Here is a 27,640-nt window from a genome sequence, read left to right as displayed (position 1 = left end):
ACACTCTTCTTCAGCATGATAGTTGATAAATTCGTTCCCTCAAAAAATGTATATACATAAAAAAATTATATTAAATACATATAAAATATATTTTTCCTTTAAAAGAAGAATACATTTTACAGCTTTTGATATTTGCTATTAAAAAACCATTGAAATTCACTGAAAAAACCATAGGTTACAGACCATTTATAGTTAGGAATTAGCATTTACAAAACCTTGAAAATTCACTGAAAAAACCATAGGTTATAGACCATATATAGTTAGGAATTAGCATTTACAAAACCTTATTTTACTCACACAAAACCATTGAAATTCGCATATATAGTTAGTTGCACTAACTATATATCGCGCACCCGCAATCCACTGCTGATCATGTCACATATTACATCATTCATGACATGGTCAGTGACATCACTGATGACATCACTGATGACATCTCAAATGACATCACTGATGACATCACTGATGACAACATCCAGTGACTGTATATTTCTGTAAAGTTAAAATATGTCTTACATATTGAAGAATGAGTGGATGTATAAGTGTCTGGATGAAGGATTTAGTAGGTGCATGACTGACTGTATGAGTGAGTGATTAAATGTGTCTCACTGAGTGCATGGGTTAGTGACTAAACTGTCTTAATTTGTGCATCATTATGTCTGTTCTGTAAACTGCTGCATGTGTTGATCAGTAGCTATATGAGTAACTATATGGGTTATTGATTGGTTGCCCAAGTATTTGTATGGGAGACTGAGTGTGTGTGTGGGTGGCTGGGAGGTGTATGACTCTGTGCATAGATGTGTGAGCAGTTGATTCACTAGATGTATGGGTTCAAAAGTGCATGTGGAAACAGCTGTATGGGCGGTTGACTGTGTGCATGAGTGTATTGGTGAGTGAATGGATATCTCAGTGCTACATGTCAAAGTAAGTACATATGTAAAACACAGTACATGTGAGAGTTGACATATATAAATAACTGTGCATAAGAGCCAGTGAATGTGTGAGTGGCTGTATGGATCATTGTGAACTTGTATCAGGGATTGTATAAGAGAGTAAATATGTGTTAGTATATGTTTGAATAAGTAAGGTGTGTATAACTGTATAGTTGAGGAAATGGAGGTGTGATTGATTCTTTGCATGACTGACTAGGTGTGTGAGTAACTCCATGGATGAGTGACAGTCTGTGAGTGTCTGTTTACAGAGTGTATCTAAGGTTATATTAGAGTCTGAAGAGGTTCATCGTATTATCTCATGAATGATGTCATCAGTGATGTGATCAGTAATGTCAAATGAGATGTCATCAGTGATGTCATTTGAGATGTCATCAGTGATGTCATCAGTGATGTCATTTGAGATGTCATCAGTGATGTCATCAGTGATGTCATCCGTGATGTCATTTGAGATGTCATCAGTGATGTCATTTGAGATGTCATCAGTGATGTCATCAGTGATGTCATTTGAGATGTCATCAGTGATGTCATCAGTGATGTCACTGACCATGTCATGAATGATGTAATATGTGACATGATCAGCAGTGGATTGCGGGTGCGCGATATATAGTTAGTGCAACTAACTATATATGCGAATTTCAATGGTTTTGTGTGAGTAAAATAAGGTTTTGTAAATGCTAATTCCTAACTATATATGGTCTATAACCTATGGTTTTTTCAGTGAATTTTCAAGGTTTTGTAAATGCTAATTCCTAACTATATATGGTCTATAACTTATGGTTTTTTCAGTGTATGTATATATATATATATATATATATATATATATATATATATATATATATATATATATATATATATATATATATATATACCAAAGCACACACAGAAAGTTTTCTAACTCCCACAACAAGTGAATAACACTAAGACATTCAAAAGGTTTGTACAACACTGGCGTGATTATAGGAAACATAGTATTAGGAAGAGAGACTGAAAACAATTCATATTCTTCTGGTTAATATCTGCTTCGTTTATTATTTCAAGGCTGGTTGGTAGTATCATTATGTCCCCAGCACATGTAACATTCGCTGGTAATGCAGTGAGACATCCTAAGAGCGAGCGACGAGGATGGCCAGATGTGGGTCCTGTAGTGCTCAGTACCATTGGGACTAAAGCTGTTCCATATAGGTGAGACCCAACAAAACTGAAACATGTAGCTGTTTGTTTTTCTGTCCAGAGAAGATGTAGACTCGTTTTTCGGCAAACAGCTTCTTTTGGCGTGTGTTCAAACATGATTTGTATTCATATTTAGTATTTCACAACCACTGTCATTACAACATGAGCTATAAAACATGGACAGGGACTTGGCCGACAATAAATTAATTAAATTTGAATGTCCCATGTATCTCTTTCTTTAAGTGCTATTTCCTTAAATTGAAATGCTCATAGATATACCTCTATTTAGGTGTTTTTTATGCTTCAGGCTGTTGAATGTTTTCTTGCCAACCTCTATTACTTTTGTGTGTTGCTTCAATAAAATTCACAAAAAGTGTTTGAGAATTTTCTCACACTGACAAAAATAATATATTCCTAAAGTCTGTCCCTTCGAGAGTTCTAAAACAGGTACAATTTATAAATAAAACTCAAGGAAAACATCCCTTTGTAACAGATGGTCGATATCTCATTTTTTGTCCTTTTTAATATTTTTCAAATACAGAAGCATACATTTATGAAATCTGGCGTTAATTCAAAATTCAGAAAGGTGTTACATAACGTGCTTATTAAAATAATTTGACTATAAATATATTCAGTTGAAAATAGCTGCCACTGTAACAATATAATGCACATATCTACCCAAGAGTGCAATAAATGAGTACGGTTGACATAGTTGTATCATTTATAGGGTCACTTATTTCTTTATTCTTCCTTTGTCTTCCTTTTTTCTATTCATTTTACTTTAACTGCACAGCGATCTAGGGGGTAGATGTACTAAGCTATGGTTGAAAAAAAAACCTGCCCACTATTCACAACTAGTATTTTTGCTACCAGTATTGAATGTTATGTGCGGAACTATGTATTAACATTAATAACTAAAATTCTGAATTAGAGTTGGTCATAACTGGGCCTAACTCATGAATAGTCTTGTGGTAGGTTGCAAATAGTGATTTTGTCTGATTGATGGCAATCACAGGAACTGTGGCCTGCTAGGGTCAGCAACCACACTGTCTTTTCAGATTTCAATAACAAATGTATTTATTTTTTTAAATCAGAAAAAAACATTCAGTCCATTTTCTATAAAAGAGAAGGACTATGTTTTACTTTTTTTAACCTACACAAAGAGGTAGGGGTCCCAAACGATCCTCTTGTCTTTTGCAAATAGCTTAGCATGAGCAGGAGTTGATTATTTTTTCAACGTTTTGCGACATGATTTCAGTCGCAAAACATCAATACATGAGATTCTAAATTGGTATTTGGGACACCTGCAACACCCTTACCAAATACCGCATCAACATCTATTTGCAAACTATTTTAGGAATCTGTAAACGTTACTGACTCTTAAAATACATTTTTCAAATTTGAAAATGTATTTGTGCAGTTACAAGCTCTGATTCAGAGATTTTGTGCTGGCAAAAATGGATAGTACACTCGTCCCGAAGCGATGTAATGCTTACTAAAGTAGTGGAAATGGATCACTTGATCAGAACCTGTTTCCTGTGATAAAACAGAGCTAATTAAACAAAAAAGTATGATGTTTGTGTATAACTTTCAGCTGTGAAATAGCCATTGAGGCATTCCAAAGTGAACACTTACCCTGTGCATGGGGATAAAAATCATCAGATAATTTAGGTCCTGATCATATGAGCATATGAACCTTGATAACAAGGTTAAATCTCTTGCAAGAGCTGCTGAATGCCCTGCCACGTGTGCCTGATTCTCCATAGAAAAGACCCAGGAATTACTGCAAGGCCCTTGGACTCCTGAACAAAGTCACTTATATAATTTATATTTCACTTATATGATGTATATGTCACTTATATGATGTATATGTCACTTCTATAACTTATATGTCAATTACATATGCTCAGCCTAAAGAAACTAGCTTCAAACAGCCTGTGACTATTCCCTGCATCCCATGGCAGGCACAAGGTGCCTGCCACATGGGTGAAGAGATTAACACCACCTCCCAATTCTTTATGGGGGCATGTACTACGATAGGCTTACGGCTGTACCGCTTCCATAGGGAAATGTCGGAATGTGACCGAACAGTGTTAGGTTGCATCCTAATCAGGCAGTCATGACCACCGACCGGAGGTCAGCTGGTCCCGTTTCTGAGACTGTGTTGAGCGGACGCAAGTCCGCCCAACAATGAAATCAGTCCCCTGGCATGCTATTATATATGCAATAGTAAACAAACATATGTTTTCATATAGAAGCCACTTGCTGATTTTTTTGATATAGCGGGAACTCAACCAAATTGTATTGGAGTGCTTTACCTGAGCACCACTTACATTACACGGGGTCACATTAATCTTTTAGGTACATGGAGAATAAGGGATATGTCCATAGTCACAGGATGTTGAGCCGATCCCGAAAGTCGAACCCAGCCCACAGTTCCAAAATAGGCAGCTCTGGTTGTAATACCACATCCTCTCCCTATTGCTCAAACGTATTTAACTTGATAGCCTGTGACCGCAAAGCAGTAAAAACATGTAATGATGCATCAGTCTAAATTTAATAATAATGCAAGAATTTAGAAATATAAAGTCACAACCTAGTATGCAGTTAAACCCAAAATGAGAAAAGGAAAGACTGCTTTGAAAACTCATTATTCTCATGCCTTTCGATATCCTTTCGATGTACTTTGTCCCGAATCAAGTTAACATCTCTGACGAAATATCTATGTTTGTGATATTATAAAATGAAATTGTGTAAGAAAATATGAGTGCAAATTCCATCCACGGGTTCCAGGAGTTTGGAATCGCTATATTACTTAAAGCCTTTAAAACTATGTTTACCTTCTGCAAAGTACATGTGTGCTTTGTGTACATGAGTGGACGCAAATAATACTCACTGACCGCATTGTAAAACAACGGGGAGATAGTCTAGGTGGTAATGCTATAATGCTAATACTCAAAATAGAGTGAGAGATGGTTTTCCAGTTCATCATTGTTGTTTTTCTATTTCAGCATTGCTAAAGACTCAGTTTAACACCTCTAAACATGTTTTTTTCAAAAAAGGGGCCACCTTACAACAGTCCATGGAGACAAAGACAAAAATAGATTGCCAGTTTCATCATCAGCTGCCCCAACCTCTCCTCGATGAGTGCAACTCATGCAGCCAGTACTGCTGTCTTCCTCAGCCTGTAGAAGGTCATACCCAGATTACCAAAGCGAAACAGAACTCACTACTTTTTAGGTTGAGCATTGGAGAACTCTTGTATATACTTATATAATAATTACTTATATGTGTATGTACTTTGTGGGCCCTGGAGATCAGCTCTAGTACTTGCCTGCTTCCACTTAGGGACTTGTTTTTGTTCAACTGCCTCTATTTAACTGTCTTAATATTAAAAACATAGCTTTGGACTATACCATTACCCACTGAAAGGCAATATGTCTCTCCATGTGTTCCCATACCTGGCGTGGCACACCATTTCGTGCTTTCTTTCCCTCCATGTTAAAGAACAGTAGATGTTTCAGCACCCAGGCTAATGTGTTGCGTAGCTAATTGCATATAAGGTCCCAAATGCGAGACTGATTGCATTGTAAATACTTGTTTAATTAGTCCTCTCCTCACCATTGAGCCTAAATATGAGATATTGCTTGGGCCTGGGATTCATGTATGACCCTGGGTGTAGTAAAGATGGGTGAGGGTGCACGAGCACTGGTTAGGCATGCTTGTCACGCTCATAATGCTGCAGGAGCTGCAGAATCTTGTTCTTAGTAGAAAACTGGTTTTAACAATGAATTCAGTCTCACAGTACATACTCAGTGTTCTTCCAATGACAACACTAGCAATTTTATGTCCTGATTACAAGTTCCAACTACCCGGGGTATGGAATTTATTTCCACCTAGTCTGACATTTGGAGAAAAAACCTATGGGATTTGGTGGTTATGGCATCAAAATGTGCATGTCATAAAATATTATCCTAATGTATCCTATTAAATCACAGCAGGTTTGACATGCCGCAATAAAAAGAAGGGTGCGACTTTATTGCACCCAATATTTACCAGGTAAGGTAAGCTATGCACATCTTGGAATTCTATCTTTTACATAAACAGGCGTTTGCACATGGTTCTGAAACTCCGGCCCACTTGTAAACAGGGCCCTAGTGATTTTTAGAAACTATGGGGCATATTTGCAACAGGCAGCGATCATTATCGCTGACCTTGTATACCGCATTATTTTCTATCGCTGGAATATTTCGCCAGGCTAGCGTTGTATTAACAATGTTCAGCGCCATGGCGATGAATATTTCAGCGATAGTGCCCTTTTCCATGGAACATCGCTGGTTTTTCAGCGATGTTCCATGTAAAATGGCAATATGCTTGATAATACGACCCTGTGGTCATATTACATGAATCCACCTCCCATGTTAGGTATGCCATAGTCAGGAATTCAACAGATGTTAAATACCTGCGTTAAGGCATTCTTAGCCCGATTAAAATAATAGCTTCACCCGCATTGTAAATATTGCGAAGTTGCCTTCGCGATATTTACCCAGGTTGTTTCCACAGACATGCCTACTTTGCATCTCATTAGCGATGCAAAGTTAGGCATGCTGGAAAAGGGAACAAAAACAGCAAAACACGCGATAGCTAAGGCGATAAAGTTATCTCAAAAGCAGGGATAATTTTATATCACCGCCTTGTTAATAGGCCCCAAAGTTTTCATAGAATGCAATGCTTCTGTGCATACCATGTGTGTTTTACATCACATTTTTACACCAAACCTCTCACTAACTTTGAAAATAGTTCTGGCTTTACTCAATCCTGTAACTTGAATTAAACTACACAAATCCTACTCTAGGCAATTTGCTACAGCCCCTTCACCATTATGCATAGAACGAATGCACTGTAGCTGCCAATGACCCTTCATGAGATTTCACAGGTGTTACACTGTCAACAAGTGTGACCCCGTCTTCACAACAAAAACTAGAGTGTTTATTAAGGCACTAGGGTACCCATTATATTTAGGGTTAGTCCAGTCATGTCCTCCAGGGTCTCCAGGAGTCTATGGCTGGTGAGGGAGCTGCATGAGATCTTGAATATGGGTCAACATGTCTTCCATCTGTCAGTGCTTTCCTGCTCTGATCCCAAGGTGGAATCTTTTTTTCCATTCTAAGAAAGTAGGCACTGTTGCCTTTTGAACAAAAATTTTAGATGTTTTTGAACCTTCATTTGATGAAGAATGCCCTTCCCTATGAGGTGTGCCAGGACTTGTGTACCTAAAACTATCTCATTGGTTTAAGGAACTAATCTCTATGGAGACCCGTGATCACTCTGAGTCCTGGGATCATCTTTAATCATTGGCATTAAAAAGAAGTCATAATCTACTCTAGGCCACCTTGCCCTCACTGTCAATGCTGGCAAGAGAGCATTTTACGAGGGGACAATGACTTTAGCCTGTGCTTTTGGTGTATATTATTATTAGGATTATATTGCTGAAAATTGGACATTATCGAGTTTTGACCTATGGAAGAGCTTCTACTTGCTAATGTCTTTGCCTCGCTGCAAATCTTGGCCGCATTTGACTAGTGATCTAATGTAGGGCTGGCTCTAGCAGGGTCAACCTCCCTGAAAACCTCCACAAAGCATGTTGACTTTTTCAATCGAGAGCCCAGTTTTGATCAATGTTATGGGTTGGAACTTCAGTCGTCAAAGGTACAAGAGATTTCCAAAGAGGCAGACATTGCCTGAGAAGAAGAATATTACCTAAGTGCAAAAATTACATTTTAGGTGAGACACTATTCTATACAAGTCTATAATAAAAGTGGAAACACCTAATGTTTATATGGTGCATGGAAACGTTTGCTGAGAAATCCTTGGAAATAATGTTTTTTCCATGCAACCCTCGTCACAGTATCAAACATTACATTCAGCATATGGACGCATCTGCTCTCTTGCAAACAGAACGGCACTGTGAACGCTGTAGAAGAGAAGCTTGTGAATTTCACTGTTGTTGTTTCCAAAGTACCCAGCTCTTTCCAAGGAATCAATCACTGAGAAATTACAGCAAGCCAGCAGAACACTGATGTCTATTTCCTTGTAATCCTTTAACACTCCCTTTAGAGTGTTCGCTCCTGATGTGTCCAGGAATGGTGTAGCCGAACAGTCAATAATAATGGTTCGAACATCCAGCTGTTTAATGAACAGGTTTAGGGTGCCATCCCCTTCCTTCAAACTCGTGTTTTTCACTTTTTCTTTGTTTTTCTTCTCTACTGATTCTCTTTCTTTCCTCAAGATCTTTTTCCTCTTTGCGATTTCCAGAGCCGGGTCCAGCCCAACCATTTTGTACAGATCTTTTTGGAAGAAAACCTTGTTTGCGTAGTATAGTGGTGCCTCAAAGCGGAAGATCTTGACATGGGGAACGGTGCTGAGGTTTTCGTACTTACCGTTATCTTCATAGAAGACAGTGTTTGGGATCTGGCTGAGCAAGGTGGAGTGACACCTCTGCGTGCGGCCAATAATGGATAGCATTGATACAATGATTCCAATGAGAAGCCCCATCTCGGTACTGATAAGGGCAGAAGCCAGAACAGTTGTGCACCACACCACTGTGTCGATTCTGTTGAGCCGCCATCTTGCTGGTAGGTCTCTGAACTTCCTTAGAGCTTCTCTTAAGCTCACGATGATGATGCATGCCAAGACACATTTTTGTAGCGCATAGAAGAGGGGGGCGAAGAAGAGAAGCACCAGAAGCACCACCACCGCACTAACAACACTGGAGACTTGGGTTTGGCATCCAGTGGAGGACTTGACAAGGGTCTTTGCCAACGCTGCACTGGTGGCGAAGGAGTGAAAGAAAGAGGGAATGATGTTACAGAACCCAATGGCAAACAATTCCTGGTTGGCTTTCACAGTGTAGGCATATTTCTTTGCAAACATCTCAGAAAGAGAAACCGTGAAAGCAAAGCTCACAACTGCGAGAGGGATGGCGTCGAGCGCCACGCGCGGGATTAGTCCAAAATTTGGCACCTGAGGAGGGATGAACCCAGTAGGAATGGCCCCAGAGACACTTGATCCATACGTTTTGTTTAATTCACAAAAATGTGATATGAGGGTGGCAACCACAACGACTACGAGTTCAGTAGGAAGTGGAATCTTCAGTTTTGTTTTGTATCGATCTCCAAGCTCCTTGGCGGTCACTAACACAGCAATACAAATGGCGCTCGTGATCACGTCACAGAAATTTGTGTGAGATATATTCTGAAAAATGTTTATCCATGTTGTTATGATCATTCCAAATCCCTGGCTGCGTGGAATTTTTATTCCTATGAGGTACTTGACCTGCGCTGTCAAAATTGTCAAGGATGCACCTGTCGCAAATCCATCCAGCATCGGCTCAGACAGGTAGATGGATAGGAATCCTAAATGGAAAATCCCCATGAGAACCTACGAAAACATAAACGAGAAAGGAGATTAAGGGAAAGTGTCAAACAGCAGTTTTATTATGCATGTTTTATTTTATTTTAAAAAACGCATCAATTACTTCACATAAAAATACACTCAAATGATCTAATTCAGAACAAAGAGCAGTTATCATGAGTACTGATTTGGAAAATACATTTGTTTTCACTACTATTAATATAAATGTGTGGACTTTTTAAAATGATATACTAAGCAAGTCACTAATAAATTACTTAAGGGAACAGTCTTATTTCATTGTCACTTTAATTATATGTACATGTTTTCTTTTCACGTACACAGTCGAACGTTGGACCAAAGTAAGACTTTTATCGAATACAAAGAGTGAATGCTGCATTTAAAGAATGTGCAGTGCTGCTCGCTAGAGAAAACATCAAGGGGCATATTCTCAAAAATGTGTGATAACATCGCAAAAGTTACTTAGTGCAACTTCTAACATCGCAGTCTATCGCGGGAGAATTACGCCATGTTAACCAAGCATTCTCAACAAGGTGGTACCATGCGATAGCCTCCAGATAATGCGTTAACTGACCACGTTAAAATCAATTCCACGGCGCAAAAATGCGAAACGCAAATACAAAAAAGCTGCGATGAGGCTATTCGTGGTACAAAAAGAAGCAAAAAGCTGCAAAAACCAGCAATAGGCCTGCAAATCCCACCCGTCTGGCGGGAAAATGCACTATAAAAGCTACAAATACAACACAACAGAAACAATCCAAAGTGCGTAGCAACATGGATACACCCTGACCGAGCGCAGAGGCCGACACAAACGCCACAATCCCCACAGACCAACAGCAAGGAACAACGGGGTCGGGGAAGGCCAGGGAGAAGAGAGAGAGGAAGACAGGAAGCAATCCACAGCAAAACCAGATCAGCGTCACAGAGGTGACAAAACACTACCATCAACTGACCCACAATTAGACTACCAAGAATGCAGTTGGAGTGTCAAGGATACCAAGAGGCACTGGCATGATGTGAAAATATAAACCAGGCACAAAGCCTCTGCCAACAAGAAGGCAGCAACGACGACAGGAGGTGGGAGTCCTGCACCACAGGAGGAGCTGGAGGAAATGGAGGCCACAGTCATCAGTGTGGAAACAGTGCAAGGAGTCGGGAGTGTGGACACAGCTCGGGAGGACCTGACACAACATCAACAGGGTGAGTAACAAACAAGGACTGGAAGAACGGGGAGAAATGGGCACAATGGCACACATGCACAACAAGGTCCAATGACTCAGGATCATGTCTCTGCGTTCGACAGCCCAGTCCACTCCCCTTATGAATTGAGTGGTCATTGACAAAACTACATCTCCAAGCTCCAACCGCCTGCCTGCGGTGACATGGTTGCATCCGCTGTACACAGCAGCACATAGTAATGTGGTAGGGCCCGGGGCCCTCATACATATAACAAGACCACAGGGACATATGCAGATATCATGTCAAACTGGCTAGGGGCATGTGCACCCGGCCCCTTTATTGGCAGGGCTACATGTACAGTGACGCCTGTCCTTGATGTGTGTGGGGTGAGTGTAAGCCAGCCCGCATGGAGTGTTGGTGCTGGCAACAACCTGAACAGTGGACACCAGTGCAACAGAAACATAGAAATTTGCATCACAGAGTCAACTGCTGAGCAGCATGGAGGGACCTGGAGCAAGTACAGAGGTAACCCAACATACAAACAGAAGTGTTTGTGAGTTGCAGTGCACTGAGGTAGGGGCGCTAGAGCTAAACGCGCCCATGTGAAAAAAATATCTTGTATTGTGTCCCTTCGGGACATTCCTGATGCAGACGCAGTGGGGTGTGTTAGACCTGCATCATCTTACACATCACCATCCAAAGTCTCCCACACTGACTGAGGTGACAGTGCTTCGCAAACTCCCCACAGCACAAAACATGGATCCACCCTGACCGAGCGCAGAGGCCGACACAAACCCCACAATCCCCACAGACCACCAGCAAGGAACAACGGTGTCAGGGAAGGCCAGGGAGAAGAGAGAGAGGAAGACAGGAAGCAATCCACAGCAAAACCAGATCAGCGTCACAGAGGTGACAAAACACTACCATCAACTGGCTCACAATTAGACTACCAAGAATGCAGTTGGAGTGTCAAGGATACCAAGAGGCACTGGCATGATGTGAAAATATATACCAGGCACAAAGCCTCTGCCAACAGGAAGGCAGCAACGGTGACAGGAGGTGGGAGTCCGGCACCACAGGAGGAGCTGGAGGAAATGGAGGCCACAGTCATCAGTGTGGAACCGGTGCAAGGATTCAGGAGTGTGGACACAGCTCGGGAGGACCTGACACAACATCAACAGGGTGAGTAACAACCAAGGACTGGAAGAACGGGAAGAGATGGGCACAATGGCACACATGCACAACAAGGTCCAATGACTCAGGATCATGTCCATGTTCCCCATAGCACACTTCAGCAAACACACATAGCAAGAACAGCACACCCACATTGACGACAATTTGGTACAAAGCGCAAACACAACTCTGCATAACAGAGGAAACAACTGGGTCCGCACATGTGCAGAAATAGGCCTACTAAATCTGACCGAGCTGGAAACTGTGAAATGGTAATGTACACGTACAACCTCACATCCGTCATGTAGTCTAAATGTACACAGTCTCACATACAAATCCTGCACCACCCAAACAGTCACAATGTACATTGTCATACAGTCTGCATGTAAACAAGAACAATGCAGCAAAATACATCTCAACACAATGTCAGCATGCATCTCCCCTTCACATTGCAGAGGGACACACAACACCTCTAGCAGAGCACAGAAGACCACACATCAGTGATGCCGAAGAGGGCCACCACACCTTTCACACCGACGCCCTGCAACAGCTCATGGACATCCCACAGAACCCACCACCAGGACCAGGGCAGCCAAGCTACTTTGAGGAGAACACAGACCCTGCAACAGACCAAACGGCAGGAAGCACCTGCAAGCACGGCTGCCTCACAACACTTCACTGACCCACACTCACTTCCCTTAGGTATTAGACTTGCTTCCTCCTATAATCATTTTAGGTCCCTTCTTAAAACTTATTTGTTCTGTAATGTTTATCACTAACACCTTTGCTCTGTTGACTGTTCTCCCCCTTGTGCTCGAGCGCCAAGAAACCGTTTGGTGTTAGTTGCGCTATAGAAATATTTTTTACATTACATTACACATTACATTACATTACATTACATATGGCACCCCAATGCCAGGTGTCAGAATGCCAAAAGGAGGTGGCCGAACAGGTGCGGGTGGGGTCCGAACACATGGAAGGTGAACTAGATCACAGATGTGGGTGTCTTTTATCCTTCAGGGACCACCCACAACCCACAGAGGAGACCCACACTGCCACTGACTCATGCAGATGCACATACCCATGCCCATGGGTAGGCAAACATCAGTCACACACCCAGGTTGGCTCTGCGTACGACAGCCCAGTCCACTCCCCTTACGAATTGAGTGGTCATTGACAAAGCTACATCTCCAAGCTCCAACCGCCTGCCTGCGTTGACATGGTTGCATCCGCTGTACACAGCAGCACATAGTAATGTGGTAGGGCGCGGCCCTCATACATATAACAAGACCACAGGGACACACGCAGATATCATGTCAAACTGGCTAGGGGCATGTGCACCCGGCCCCTTTATTGGCAGGGCTACATGTACAGTTACGCCTGTCCTGGATGTGTGTGGGGTGAGTGTAAGCCAGCCCGCATGGAGTGTTGGTGCTGGCAACAACCTGAACAGTGGACACCAGTGCAACAGAAACATAGAAATGTGCATAACAGAGTCAACTGCTGAGCAACATGGAGCAAGTACAGAGGTCACCCAACATACAAACAGAAGTGTTTGTGAGTTGCAGTGCACTGAGGTAGGGGCACTAGAGCTGAGCGCGACCATGTGAAGAAAATATCTTGTATTGTGTCCCTTCGGGACATTCCTGATGCAGACGCAGTGGGATGTGTTACACCTGCATCATCTTACACATCACCATCCAAAGTCTCCCACACTGACTGAGGTGACAGTGCTTCGCAAACTCCCCACAGCACAAAACTCAATCAGTGACGGTCCATGGGTTGCGGTGCACTGGGTTAGTGGCACCTGGAGTGCTGAGCAGGGTTACATGCAGATGATGGCATCCACAACAGGTGCGAGCAACTCCATTATTCTGTCAGTACCACTATTTCAACTCTGGCAGATGGCAGTTTGAGGTGATCCTGGCGACGGTGGTGTGTGCCTCCTGCGGTGATGCCATGTCTGGGCTGGTCAGGACTCGATTGGATGTGTGAGCCCTGGTGGACCGCAGCTGAGGCCGGAGGCCACGGACAGCGCAGGGCCACAGACACATGGCATTGACGACCTCAAGGCCATCATCTCAGAGGCCATCAAATATTGAATCAAGCAGGCTCCCTGACTTGAGCTGCACAGAGTTAGTGGCCCCGGATGCACAGCAGCCAGCACAGGCACCCTACCAAGGGACGGTGTCTTGCGGTGCACTGAGGTAGGGCCACGTGGAGCGGGCAGGTCCTCATTGATGTCAAAGGTGAATGTGGCGGAGGGTTGCGGGGGACAGAGGAAGGTGTCCTCCAGGGCATGATGCAGAAGGTCAGGTTTTATCTGGAAGCAGCAAATGGCGGGGTGGAAAGCGACAGCCTTGTTGCCAGAACCAATTCGGCATCAGCTACATGAGGATGAACCTACCCCCTCGTCCATAGACCCAGATGCCACCAATGTACAACCAGTGAGTGTCCATGAATGTTGGGGAACAGACTTAGTGGCACCGGGGCTGATAGGCGATGCAGTCTGGGATGATGCCGGTACACTGATATGAACTCCGCCATTGCGAAATCAAGACTCTCTGACCTACTTGACCGCAGGGTAGGCTGGAGGCAGCGGTCAGCAGTGGCCCACAGCCATGTGTCGTTGGCTCGCGATGCACAGAGTTAGTGACACCAGGGCAGTTGTCGGTAGTGTTCGATCACCTCTGTAACAAATATCCTTTTTTTTGCTCCTGACTGCAACGCGTCATGCTCTTACACCTCTCCTTGCGTGCAATATGTACTCTGCCATTGAAACATTTGATGCTTAGTTCCAATTGTGCGACAAACTCGACCACAGTGTAGGCGGCAGGCATTTCCAGCAAGGGTCCACAGGAACATGTGGTTGTGATGCTATACTTAGACTTGGTGTCACCTCATCGAAGAGAGTATAGTGATTTAACGTCTGCATTACCATGTATATCCCAGCCATTGCATGATCAAGGTTCAGTTCCAAATGTGGGGCCTGCTCGAGATTAGTGTGGCCCGGGAGCAGTGGTCCGCGTGGGCCCACAGACACGTGTGGTTGTAATGCTATGCACAGAATTGGTGGCACCATATCGAAGGGTGACTTCAGCTCAGCCATATATATCGTCCTCAACCATAGTGTAATCAAGACTCAGTTCCAAAGGTGTGACCTACTAGTACACTGTGTATGCTGGTTGAGTGCGTCAACGAAAAAGGAGTACTGCGGGCCTTGCTCATGGAGGACGTAATGGTCCTAGCAGGCTGCCAGGGTCACGGGCCTCGGGCCTGGAGCTTGCACCTGCATGTGGTGGGCCCTCTTCGACACACGCCGGTGTCGGCAGGTGGGCATTGAGTCCTGGGTGTGCAGGTGCTGGTACGACTGGTTCAGGGACCAGCGTCCCGGGGTGCAGAAGGTGCACAGGATTGCAGGCAACTCAACTCACGGCGACGGCCTCATGGCGGAGTGAGGGGTGCCGCCCTGGCAGAGACGTTGGGCATTTAGGAAGAGGACCATGGCCAGAGTTACGTGCTTTTTATTGACACCCCTACACTGGCCTGGCATACGCCGTGCCAGCCCACTCTGCTCATGCTCACGGGGGGACGTGACAAGGTTGCGTCCACTGTCTACAACACTGCATACACCAAAGGTGTGTGTCGACATTGATATGTGTGTGGTCTGCATACCGCAGAGTGGCCATCACATCCATGTCACACGTGGCATTGTGTACTTTCTCATTCATGGGTCACTTGCTTCTTTTGCACATGCCTGGTCCCCACCTCTTCCCACATTATGCTATTGTGTGGATGATGTGCCATGTCGTTGATGGCTAATGTACATGGCTGGCCCAGTTTCCCACAGTACGTTGTTCTGTCATGCCTGGTGGGTATGCATGTTGTATGTGATCTTGTAATGTGTGCATTTCCTGTGTTGTGAGTTGCATGATCATGAAGTTGAGGTGTGTGGTGTGTTCATTTTGTATTGGCCAACGAGCTGTGCATTTCCGTGGGTGCCATCCTGGTTGCGCAAGTTGATGATGGACTGTCGGAAGGTGTAGTGCTCATGCACACTGCCTGGGGGTTGGCGGTGACGTTGGCGGGGATTCCCCAGTGTTCCAATATTGCCTGGACATTGGTGGGAAATGTGCGCTTTCTGTTGCGCTTATTGTGTGCAGTGTTGCCAGGGGGCACAAGTAGGACATGTGTGCAGTCAATTGCCTCCTGACACATGCAAGAAGAGTGCTGTGGCAAAGATGCATTGCTTGGTCTCCAGCTGTTCCTGCGCAGTGTGTGAGAAGTATGGATAGTTGGGTACCAAGCTGATGGTGTCATCCCTGACCGTTGTGAGGGACTTGGATTGGGCTGGCTGTGTGACTCCTCTGACTGGTGCAGATGTTGGTTGGAGGGTACCAGTGGCCAACAGGTGCATCATGGCCAGCAGCTTGGTCTCTGGTGGGATGTTGGTTGTCCTCTCCACCATCATCCTGTGTGCAATGGTGGTCAGGATACGGAGGATAGTTGATCTGTTGTGCCTGTGGTGGGATATGACATTCTCTGGTGTTGGGTCTGTGCATTTTGGGAGGATCGCTGATTTTGTCCTCCCTGCCTCGGTGTTGGTCGGGGGGTCTGGGAGGTTGGGGGGTGGTCCTGGGGGTGGTGGTGGTGGTTGTTGTGGCCCTCTCGGGTGTCTGGGCCTCATTTTCAGTGGGTCCATGGCATCTTTTGTTCTTCAGGTATGGCTCTGGGCTGGCCTCCCGTTTGTGGTGCAGGCTGTGGTCCAACTTTACACCAGGTCAGAGCAGGTGTTAGTTTTGTGCTGCTAAAGCGCCTTATCGCCTGTTTTGTGATCTTATCGCCGATCTGGCTGGTCATTGAGAATGTTGCGGAGTGGTGTTGTTGCGGCTTTTTGCTCATGAACGCCTACTCTGCATATAATTAGTAATAGTTGCGGGGATCATCTGTGGCGATGTTTTTTGCGGCTGCTATCGCAGGTAAACTGGTGCTATGGGCTGTTAGCACCAGCTTGTGAATGGGGTGATGAATGTATTGCAATTTTGGTTGTGATAAAGTGCAGTTAACTCGGCGATAGCTCCTTGAGAATACGCCCCCTATTATTTTAGGTTTGCTAGAGACCAGTTTGTCAGACCTTTTGATGTCAATACATGATGTGCAGTGAGATGGCCCCAGGTCAGTCCCCTCAGCAATTAGTTGGTGTGCTTGTCATTTACATTTTTGATCAACCAACATCACACTCGTGCGCAATTGCTGGTGCTATCCAAACTCGATTACTGTAATTCTCTCTTGACTCCTCTTCCCAAGACTCATTTCACCCCTGTTAAATCAATCCTAAGCTCTGCAACATGCTAGATCCATGGAGCTAAAAAAATCAACCATATTTCACCAATACAAGCCACACTGCAGTGGGTGTCAATTGAAGCCACACCCATATGCAAGACTGTGTGCATCACTCACAAAGCCCTACACACATGCACTCCACGTTACCTGGCAGACAAACTCAAACTATGTGGGAGCACTTGAGCTTCATGGAATGCCAAAGCACTGCTGCCAGAGCCCCCAACATTTAAAACAAGCATTTACAATGCAATGGTTTCGCCTTTGGAAAAGTTAGAGCTATTGGTATTGCTCATGACATTTCTTTTTTTTTTTACTTATAAATAAATGGCATTGTTATTTACATTGCCAACCTCAATGAAGGTCGAAGTCTCACAATGCCTGTCTCACAAGGCACACAGATACACAGCAGTCACCCACTTCACAAGGCATAACATACACTCAACTTCCGGCATCACAAGATACAAAATGCACTGCAGTACCTTATGCAAAATGCACAAAGTGGGAGGGGGGGCGGGAAAGGCACGGACAGCGGGAAGGGGGGCAGGCAGGCACACGGACAGCGGGAGGGGGCGGGCAGGCACACGGACAGCGGGAGGGGGGAGGAAACGGCAAGGAGGGCGGGCAGGTACAGGGACAGCGGGAGGGGGGGCGGGCAGGCACACGGACAGCGGGAGGGGGGCGGGAAGGCAAGGAAAACAAGCATTCACAATGCAATGCTCTCGTCATTATTAAAGGTAGAGATACTGGCATTGATTATTATTTTTTTTAATCATAAATAAATGGCATTGTCATTTACATTACCAATAGCTTAATCGATTGCATATGCAAGACCTATTGCATTAGCACCCACACACAGTCACACACACAAAGCCACCCACACACACAGGCAGAGCCGCGCACACACACACACACAGCCACGCACACACGCACACACAGAGCCGTGCATACACACACACACAGCCGCGCACACACACACAGACAGAGCCACGCAGACACACACAGACAGAGACACGCACACACACACACACACACACAGAGCCACGCACACACACACACAGACAGAGCCACACACACACACACAGACAGAGCCACACACACACACAGACAGAGCCACACACAGACACACAGACAGAGCCACGCACACACACACACACACAGACAGAGCCACGCACACACACACACAGACAGAGCCACGCACACACACACACACACAGACAGAGCCACGCACACACAGACAGACAGAGCCACGCACACAAACACAGACAGAGCCACGCACACACACACAGACAGAGCCACGCACAGACAGAGCCACGCACACACACAGACAGAGCCACGCACACACACAGACAGAGCCACGCAGACAGAGCCTCACACACACACAGACAGAGCCACGCACACACACAGAGCCACACACACACACACACAGAGCCACACACACACCGACAGCCACGCACACACACACACACACACACAGACAGAGCCACACACACACATACACACAGACCCACGCACACACACAAACAGAGCCATGCACACACACACAGACAGAGCCACGCACACACACACATGGGAAGTCTTTTCCGGGTGGGTTGTTCTTGTAACCAATCGCAGGGCTTGTAAGGTTGTGAGACTTTCCTCGTACCGCCCCTTAGCCTGTCCATCACTGTAGTTTTCTCGCTGGCTTGGCACGGGGGTTGCTGACTGAATGTTTACGATCTGCTGTCAGGTGGCGTTAGGTAAGGCCTCAATGGCGAGGGTTGGTATGTATGCTCACGGTGTGTTGCACCATCCCCTGCCCCGTAGCGTGCTATCACATGCATTTTGCTAAACTGACCGACTGTGGTCGCATTAATCTTCTGACTGACTACAGCCTGCACACTAACAACTGTAAAGTCGTTTCTAGTCTGGGTGAACTCTGCGAAATTTTGTGCCACTGCGACAGTCAAATCCTGTTCCTGTGATTGCTCTGACGCCCCTTGGTGTCCTACCGTCTGCTGTGACTGTTGTGGTGCCTCTTAATTATGTTGTTAGGGACGCTTTGCTTGCACCACTGGCTGTTGTGGAGTCACTTCCTATCCTTACTGTTGTGATGGCCTGCCTCAGGAACAAGTCCGAAGTCCCAGCTATAACAGCATTTCCTCAATGTCTGGCGTACAAGAGACTGTAGCAGCATTTACACAGTGCATCTGTGGTGTCATATTGATCGCCAGTGTCCAAGTGACATATGTGACAATACAGCTGACTTCACCACTTTTCACACCCCATAATCTGAAGATTGAAACTATAGTGTGGGGGGGCAGATATATGGCTGTGGTTCAGCTAGAGCTTGTATATGAATAAAGGGACACAGAGGAATTGAAGCAGTGTCCCGCGGTCTCTGTTTTTCAAATGAAAGAAAAACAATAAACACATACAGTATGAGAAAGTGAAGTAATGTTTTGCTTCTTAGCTGAATTTCTTGAGGAAGCGTAACCTGAATCTGACCATGCTTTTCATCAGTACCTCGTTGTCATATTCATTCCTTTAGCTCGCAGTTCCGCAAGATTGCAAACTTACTATCACCACTGAATGATTTATTTAGCGGGAGGGGGGCGGGAAGAAAGACGGACAGCGGGAGGGGGGTGGGAAAAAGAATACAACAGCACAGCGGCCAACCTAATCAGCGAGAGGAGGGCGGGAACAAACACGGACAGCGGGAGGGGGGCGGGAAAAAGACCACGGCAGGGAAAGAATACAACGGCCGACTTAATCAGCGGGAGGAGGGCAGAAACAGAGATGGACAGCGGGAGGGGGGCGCCATTAACTCAGGTGGTTGAGCAGTGCAGCGAGGCTGTTCTCACTGGTGCAGTCTGGCTCTAGTATAACTTAGCGATGGCTCGTTAGTGAACAGAACTCAGCGATGGGTGTAGGATCGGCAGGGCAGAGCTTGGGGTGGGTGTAGGATCGGCAAGGCAGAATACAACAGCACAGCGGCCGACCTAATCAGCGGGAGGAGGGCGGGAACAAACACGGACAGCGGGAGGGGGGCGGGAAAAAGACCACGGCAGGGAAAGAATACAACGGCCGACTTAATCAGCGGGAGGAGGGCGGAAACAGAGACGGACAGCGGGAGGGGGGCACCATCACCGGAAAAAATAGCTCGCAGTTCCGCAAGATTGCAAACTTACTATCACCACTGAATGATTTATTTAGCGGGAGGGGGGCGGGAAGAAAGACGGACAGCGGGAGGGGGGTGGGAAAAAGAATACAACAGCACAGTAATGCTGAAACTGCGCGTTTATCTGGGGCAAATTAGAGTTGCGGGCGCCCAAGTCAGCCGGTGCTCGGTAGCGCAGCGCCTTAAGGTAATTGCTGGTGCGCTATTGCAGCATTACTGTGCCTCGGCTGGTGGCCGATCGGTGTAGCGGAGTAGGTCTGATGTTTGCAGTGGCCGGGTGTCTCACTACAGTGATCACTAGTAAAGTGTCACCTGTCCCACTCGGGTATGCACTAGTGCAGCACGGCTCTACTTTGAGCGGTGGACGCTTAATGTTATCTGGGGCTCACCGTGCAGCTGGGCTCGGTACTTCCGAAATGCTCCAGCGAACGCCGAAGACTCATCCGTGCCGGGATTATCGGGTAGTTTGGGGCTCTGGGTTAGTCAGTGGGTCTAGAACGTGCTTTGTTAACTCAGGTGGTTGAGAAGGTCAGCGAGGCTGTTCTCACTAGTGCAGTCTGGCTCTAATATAACTTAGCGATGGCTTGTTAGTGAACAGAACTCAGCGATGGGTGTAGGATCGGCAGGGCAGGGCTCGGGGTGGGTGTAGGATCGGCAGGGCAGAGCTCGGGTGGGTGTAGGATCGGCAGGGCAGAGCTCGCGGTGGGTGTCATATCGGCAGGGCAGAGCTCTTAACAGCAAGCACTCACCTGGACTTCCTCCGGCGCTCCAGCCGACTCCTGCAAAAGCCAATTCCAAATAAAGAAAAACATGGCGCCCAATACAGCTGACTTCACCACTTTTCACACCCCATAATCTGAAGATTGAAACTATAGTGTGGGGGGGCAGATATATGGCTGTGGTTCAGGTAGAGCTTGTATATGAATAAAGGGACACAGAGGAATTGAAGCAGTGTCCAGCGGTCTCCGTTTTTCAAATGAAAGAAAAACAATAAACACATACAGTATGAGAAAGTGAAGTAATGTTTTGCTTCTCAGCTGAATTTCTTGAGGAAGCGTAACCTGAATCTGACCATGCTTTTCATCAGTACCTCGTTGTCATATTAATTCCTTTAGCTCGCAGTTCCGCAAGATTGCAAACTTACTATCACCACTGAATGATTCTTCTAGAACCAAGGGAGAGAAAAGATGTAGCTTGCCCTGATCTAATTCAATATTATCAGACTCCTTATCTGCAGGTCATTGCAGATTGGGGGAGATGGACATAAAATGGTTCTTGGTGCATAAATGGGTAGGAAGATTACTATGGCATTTGCAATGATAGCCAGAGGAATGCCTAGCTGGCAATCCCTGTAAAAACTATTTTAGAGATCAAGGATGGAGTATTCATGAAGGGTGGCCTGACCTCTTTCCCTTTACCCAACACACCTATCCACCAGAATCCTGTCCTCGCCCAGCATGTAAGGGAGAAGCATTCAAAAGATGGAAGAAAGGATAATACACAATGCTTTCAGATCTCTATCTGTGAACCCAAAGAAAATCTTTTGAGAAGTGTGAATCAGACTTCTGGGTAACAGATTTAATGGGATGCATTATCTCCAGATACGTCTCTGAAGTCTCTTGCCACCCCCTTTTGTACCGCTAAATAGAGAAGCAGCCAGTAGCCCTCTACGGAGTTCAAGACATATGTCAAAAAATATGATTGGTCCTCAGGCCTTGCATCAAACATAAAGAAAAACCTCCAGATGAGTAAACCTACGGTCAAATCATCCTCCCAAAACAAATGGAGTGTATGGATATATGAGCTGCAATTCCTTTACCCATAAGTATCTCCTACAGTGAATCAACCTAGAAAATCATACTTTAGTGGTATATAACTCCACAAAATATATATTGGGTCTTCCCAGCTGCCACAGACTGCTGTTGAAGGTGCCACACAAAGTTGGGACCGCTCATGCAAATTTAGTGAGAGTGCATTTGTCCAGATATTTGGAGTTGTTGGGACTTATCGAAGGGGTCATAGGATTCCATGTTCTGAGGGACACGGGGCTAACCTTGGTGGGAGTGAAGGTCCTAGACTAGATGACTTGAATAACTCTAAAGTTGCACTTCTCTTTCAGATGTAAGGAGCAGTAAGGATAGCCATTAGCCTCCTTTGGGGCAGAAAATAGGGATAGCCCATTGGTTCCATAAACTATGGCAGATGGAATGAAAATAGGAGAAAAAAATCACACAGTCTGCTTGGCCCTGACTCCAAGTGATCGAATATATGGAATCCCCTGATAATTTATTTCACTAAATAAAAGAATATATATGATTTGCGATTGTTGGATTAAGGGCTTTACAACAGTGTATCTAATAGTGTTCCGGTGGATGTGGTTAGTTATGGGGTGACACGTTTAAGAAGGAAAAGACAGGATAAGGAAGAGGCAAAAAAAGATCGCCTTATACTATGGAGGCTCTGTTGTAAGCCAGCGATGTAGGATTTTATATCTACATCAGACTGGGGAGTTTTGGGGAAGTTGTATTTGTGAAGTCAACAGTCACCTTTTGTCTTCTGATATATTTGATGTTAAACGGTCATTAATTTATCACAAGAGCGTGTGTCCCAGTCATATCTATGCAGACTTGGTGAGAACCATCACGTCAACTGTGCGAGTCGTTGTTGCGTCCCCTTGCTTTGATAGTCACCTGTCATCGGTACTGCTGTTTCTAGTTTATCACCCAGTACCACTCGGCAAGGCTGCGCTGCTGTGAGTTGCACTTTCCTCACAGACCAGCCTCTGAGTTTGTGGGTCGAGCGCGTTGCCACCATGACGCCATGTGTCATTCCCGAGAGGGATTAAGCCACACTTCATTCTGATGGAAATGCTAATCGGCGCGGGGGGCCCATTATCGCCGATGCATGAGTCTCCATTCATCAGGGTCTGGACACAACGAGGGTTGTTATTTCTTCTCCTGGCGGGGAGGTGGCCGGGTGATTACTTCCCCACTTAGCCTTATATTCTTTACTGGGCTTCCGGTCCTTCGGTGCCCGCCCCGGCTTCTGAGGAGATCGCCAATTTCATGCCACTAAAGCCGAAGCGTACCAAGGACGGGGCTTCTGCCACTCTCTCGGCGATCACTGATGATGCATGTGGTCATTCACAGAGGTTTAGTGCTTGAGCGACCTGGCGTCCTTTTCGGATTTAAGTGAGTAACGAACGACCCCTTTCTGCATAATAGTATCGCCCCTTCATTTGCTGCACGGCGCCTCATACAAAGCCCGGTCTTTAAAACGCATTAGGAATACATCTCTATGCTGAAAAGTGTGGCACGTTTTACTAATGCAGTGTAAGAGCAGAGAGCAGTTCTGCACTAAGTGTATAATAATTGAAAATCTTTTCTTATAGGGCCAGCTTGACAGGGAACTAACCGTATTTCTGTTCTTTCTACAGTACTAGATATGAAGTGCCTCTGTATTACTTATTCCCTTCTCCATTCACGATATATTTATATGTCTATATACATATATATATATATATATTCACCCCAACACCTTCCCAGGAAAGGAAAGTAAGTAGCCGCACACCGTGATGGAGCCTGCATCAATTTTATTCCAAGGGCAGCCCCGTCATACTAACATGTTTCGCTCGTTCTTCGTGAGCTTTATCAAAGTGTTCACGCCGCTGCCATTCAGAACCGGTATGGCGAGAAACTACATCACTTCTTTTTATTTGTTCAATTGTCAATGGGCGTTATCCTTCCCTCGCTTGGTATTGTGGTCAATGTAGTTTCTTCTTTTTGGGTTATTTTTTTCCTTCCCTCCAATGGGTTTTAGGCTCATACCTTACTGAGTGCAGAGTCCATCGTGTCCCAAACGCTTCATTTTCAAAATTGTTCGGGAACCAGTACCAGAGGAAGTCTCCGGCGGCACCCGCCTGACCTTATTGCTCGCGCATTCCAAAAAACAAAGGTTCCATTTCGGTCAGGCTACGGCGCTCTTGTGGCGGTGCGTCGCATACGGCTGAACCACGCCGTTCCATATTCACCCCAACACCTTCCCAGGAAAGGAAAGTAAGTAGCCGCACACCGTGATGGAGCCTGCATCAATTTTATTCCAAGGGCAGCCCCGTCATACTAACATGTTTCGCTCGTTCTTCGTGAGCTTTATCAAAGTGTTCACGCCGCTGCCATTCAGAACCGGTATGGCGAGAAACTACATCACTTCTTTTTATTTGTTCAATTGTCAATGGGCGTTATCCTTCCCTCGCTTGGTATTGTGGTCAATGTAGTTTCTTCTTTTTGGGTTATTTTTTTCCTTCCCTCCAATGGGTTTTAGGCTCATACCTTACTGAGTGCAGAGTCCATCGTGTCCCAAACGCTTCATTTTCAAAATTGTTCGGGAACCAGTACCAGAGGAAGTCTCCGGCGGCACCCGCCTGACCTTATTGCTCGCGCATTCCAAAAAACAAAGGTTCCATTTCGGTCAGGCTACGGCGCTCTTGTGGCGGTGCGTCGCATACGGCTGAACTACGCCGTTCCATATTCACCCCAACACTTTCTCAGGAAAGGAAAGTAAGTAGCCGCACACCGTGATGGAGCCTGCATCAATTTTATTCCAAGGGCAGCCCCGTCATACTAACATGTTTCGCTCGTTCTTCATGAGCTTTATCAAAGTGTTCACGCCGCTGCCATTCAGAACCGGTATGGCGAGAAACTACATCACTTCTTTTTATTTGTTCAATTGTCAATGGGCGTTATCCTTCCCTCTCTTGGTATTGTGGTCAATGTAGTTTCTTCTTTTCGGGTTATTTTTTTCCTTCCCTCCAATGGGTTTTAGGCTCATACCTTACTGAGTGCAGAGTCCATTGTGTCCCAAACGCTTCATTTTCAAAATTGTTCGGGAACCAGTACCAGAGGAAGTCTCCGGCGGCACCCGCCTGCCCTTATTGCTCGCGCATTCCAAAAAACAAAGGTTCCATTTCGGTCAGGCTACGGCGCTCTTGTGGCGGTGCGTCGCATACGGCTGAACCACGCCGTTCCATATTCACCCCAACACTTTCCCAGGAAAGGAAAGTAAGTAGCCGCACACCGTGATGGAGCCTGCATCAATTTTATTCCAAGGGCAGCCCCGTCATACTAACATGTTTCGCTCGTTCTTCGTGAGCTTTATCAAAGTGTTCACGCCGCTGCCATTCAGAACCGGTATGGCGAGAAACTACATCACTTCTTTTTATTTGTTCAATTGTCAATGGGCGTTATCCTTCCCTCTCTTGGTATTGTGGTCAATGTAGTTTCTTCTTTTCGGGTTATTTTTTTCCTTCCCTCCAATGGGTTTTAGGCTCATACCTTACTGAGTGCAGAGTCCATTGTGTCCCAAACGCTTCATTTTCAAAATTGTTCGGGAACCAGTACCAGAGGAAGTCTCCGGCGGCACCCGCCTGCCCTTATTGCTCGCGCATTCCAAAAAACAAAGGTTCCATTTCGGTCAGGCTACGGCGCTCTTGTGGCGGTGCGTCGCATACGGCTGAACCACGCCGTTCCATATTCACCCCAACACCTTCCCAGGAAAGGAAAGTAAGTAGCCGCACACCGTGATGGAGCCTGCATCAATTTTATTCCAAGGGCAGCCCCGTCATACTAACATGTTTCGCTCGTTCTTCGTGAGCTTTATCAAAGTGTTCACGCCGCTGCCATTCAGAACCGGTATGGCGAGAAACTACATCACTTCTTTTTATTTGTTCAATTGTCAATGGGCGTTATCCTTCCCTCGCTTGGTATTGTGGTCAATGTAGTTTCTTCTTTTTGGGTTATTTTTTTCCTTCCCTCCAATGGGTTTTAGGCTCATACCTTACTGAGTGCAGAGTCCATCGTGTCCCAAACGCTTCATTTTCAAAATTGTTCGGGAACCAGTACCAGAGGAAGTCTCCGGCGGCACCCGCCTGACCTTATTGCTCGCGCATTCCAAAAAACAAAGGTTCCATTTCGGTCAGGCTACGGCGCTCTTGTGGCGGTGCGTCGCATACGGCTGAACCACGCCGTTCCATATTCACCCCAACACCTTCCCAGGAAAGGAAAGTAAGTAGCCGCACACCGTGATGGAGCCTGCATCAATTTTATTCCAAGGGCAGCCCCGTCATACTAACATGTTTCGCTCGTTCTTCGTGAGCTTTATCAAAGTGTTCACGCCGCTGCCATTCAGAACCGGTATGGCGAGAAACTACATCACTTCTTTTTATTTGTTCAATTGTCAATGGGCGTTATCCTTCCCTCGCTTGGTATTGTGGTCAATGTAGTTTCTTCTTTTTGGGTTATTTTTTTCCTTCCCTCCAATGGGTTTTAGGCTCATACCTTACTGAGTGCAGAGTCCATCGTGTCCCAAACGCTTCATTTTCAAAATTGTTCGGGAACCAGTACCAGAGGAAGTCTCCGGCGGCACCCGCCTGACCTTATTGCTCGCGCATTCCAAAAAACAAAGGTTCCATTTCGGTCAGGCTACGGCGCTCTTGTGGCGGTGCGTCGCATACGGCTGAACCACGCCGTTCCATATTCACCCCAACACCTTTCCAGGAAAGGAAAGTAAGTAGCCGCACACCGTGATGGAGCCTGCATCAATTTTATTCCAAGGGCAGCCCCGTCATACTAACATGTTTCGCTCGTTCTTCGTGAGCTTTATCAAAGTGTTCACGCCGCTGCCATTCAGAACCGGTATGGCGAGAAACTACATCACTTCTTTTTATTTGTTCAATTGTCAATGGACGTTATCCTTCCCTCGCTTGGTATTGTGGTCAATGTAGTTTCTTCTTTTTGGGTTATTTTTTTCCTTCCCTCCAATGGGTTTTAGGCTCATACCTTACTGAGTGCAGAGTCCATCGTATCGTATATATATAATTTTTTTAATTTCAACATATTTGTTATTCTTTTTACTTGTAGCACTGAAAATTACTGATGTAATTGGTGTTATTTAATTTGTTTTAAATAAAAAATGTAAGAACCCCTTTCAGTGGCTAAGTTCCTTAATTTGTAGATCTTTACTTTCGTTATGATTTAATTATAATGGCAGATAATACTTTGTTGCTGAAGACTGACTCCATGTTTTTGAACACAAAATGCTTACGTTAATGTATTCATGTTTTAAAAACCTTTGTTTGACGGGAGGGGTGTGGGGGAGATATGCGCCTAAACCGCACCCAGCTGACATGAGACAAGGCAACATGAATTTCAAGGAGCCCCCCCCTTCCCCCACCCCCCCA

At 45.5% G+C, this 27,640-nt stretch overlaps 1 protein-coding gene across 1 annotated transcript in view; it reads right to left on the bottom strand.

Annotated features, from left to right (window-relative positions):
* Positions 1 to 1,951: 1,951 nt before the first annotated feature.
* SLC26A1 (solute carrier family 26 member 1) overlaps positions 1,952 to 27,640 on the bottom strand; it is a 435,468-nt gene continuing 409,779 nt past the window's right edge. Inside the window, exon 3 of the mRNA XM_078676549.1 lies at positions 1,952 to 9,563. Coding sequence (XP_078532675.1) covers positions 8,034 to 9,563 — 1,530 coding nt within the window. The 3' untranslated portion in view covers positions 1,952 to 8,033. The remainder of the gene's footprint in view (positions 9,564 to 27,640) is intronic.

This window comes from Lissotriton helveticus, chromosome 2_1, assembly GCF_964261635.1.
Source record: "Lissotriton helveticus chromosome 2_1, aLisHel1.1, whole genome shotgun sequence".
Classification (NCBI taxonomy): domain Eukaryota; kingdom Metazoa; phylum Chordata; class Amphibia; order Caudata; family Salamandridae; genus Lissotriton; species Lissotriton helveticus.
The sequence above is the reverse complement of the archived record's forward strand: the minus strand, read 5'-3'. Positions and strand labels throughout refer to the sequence as shown.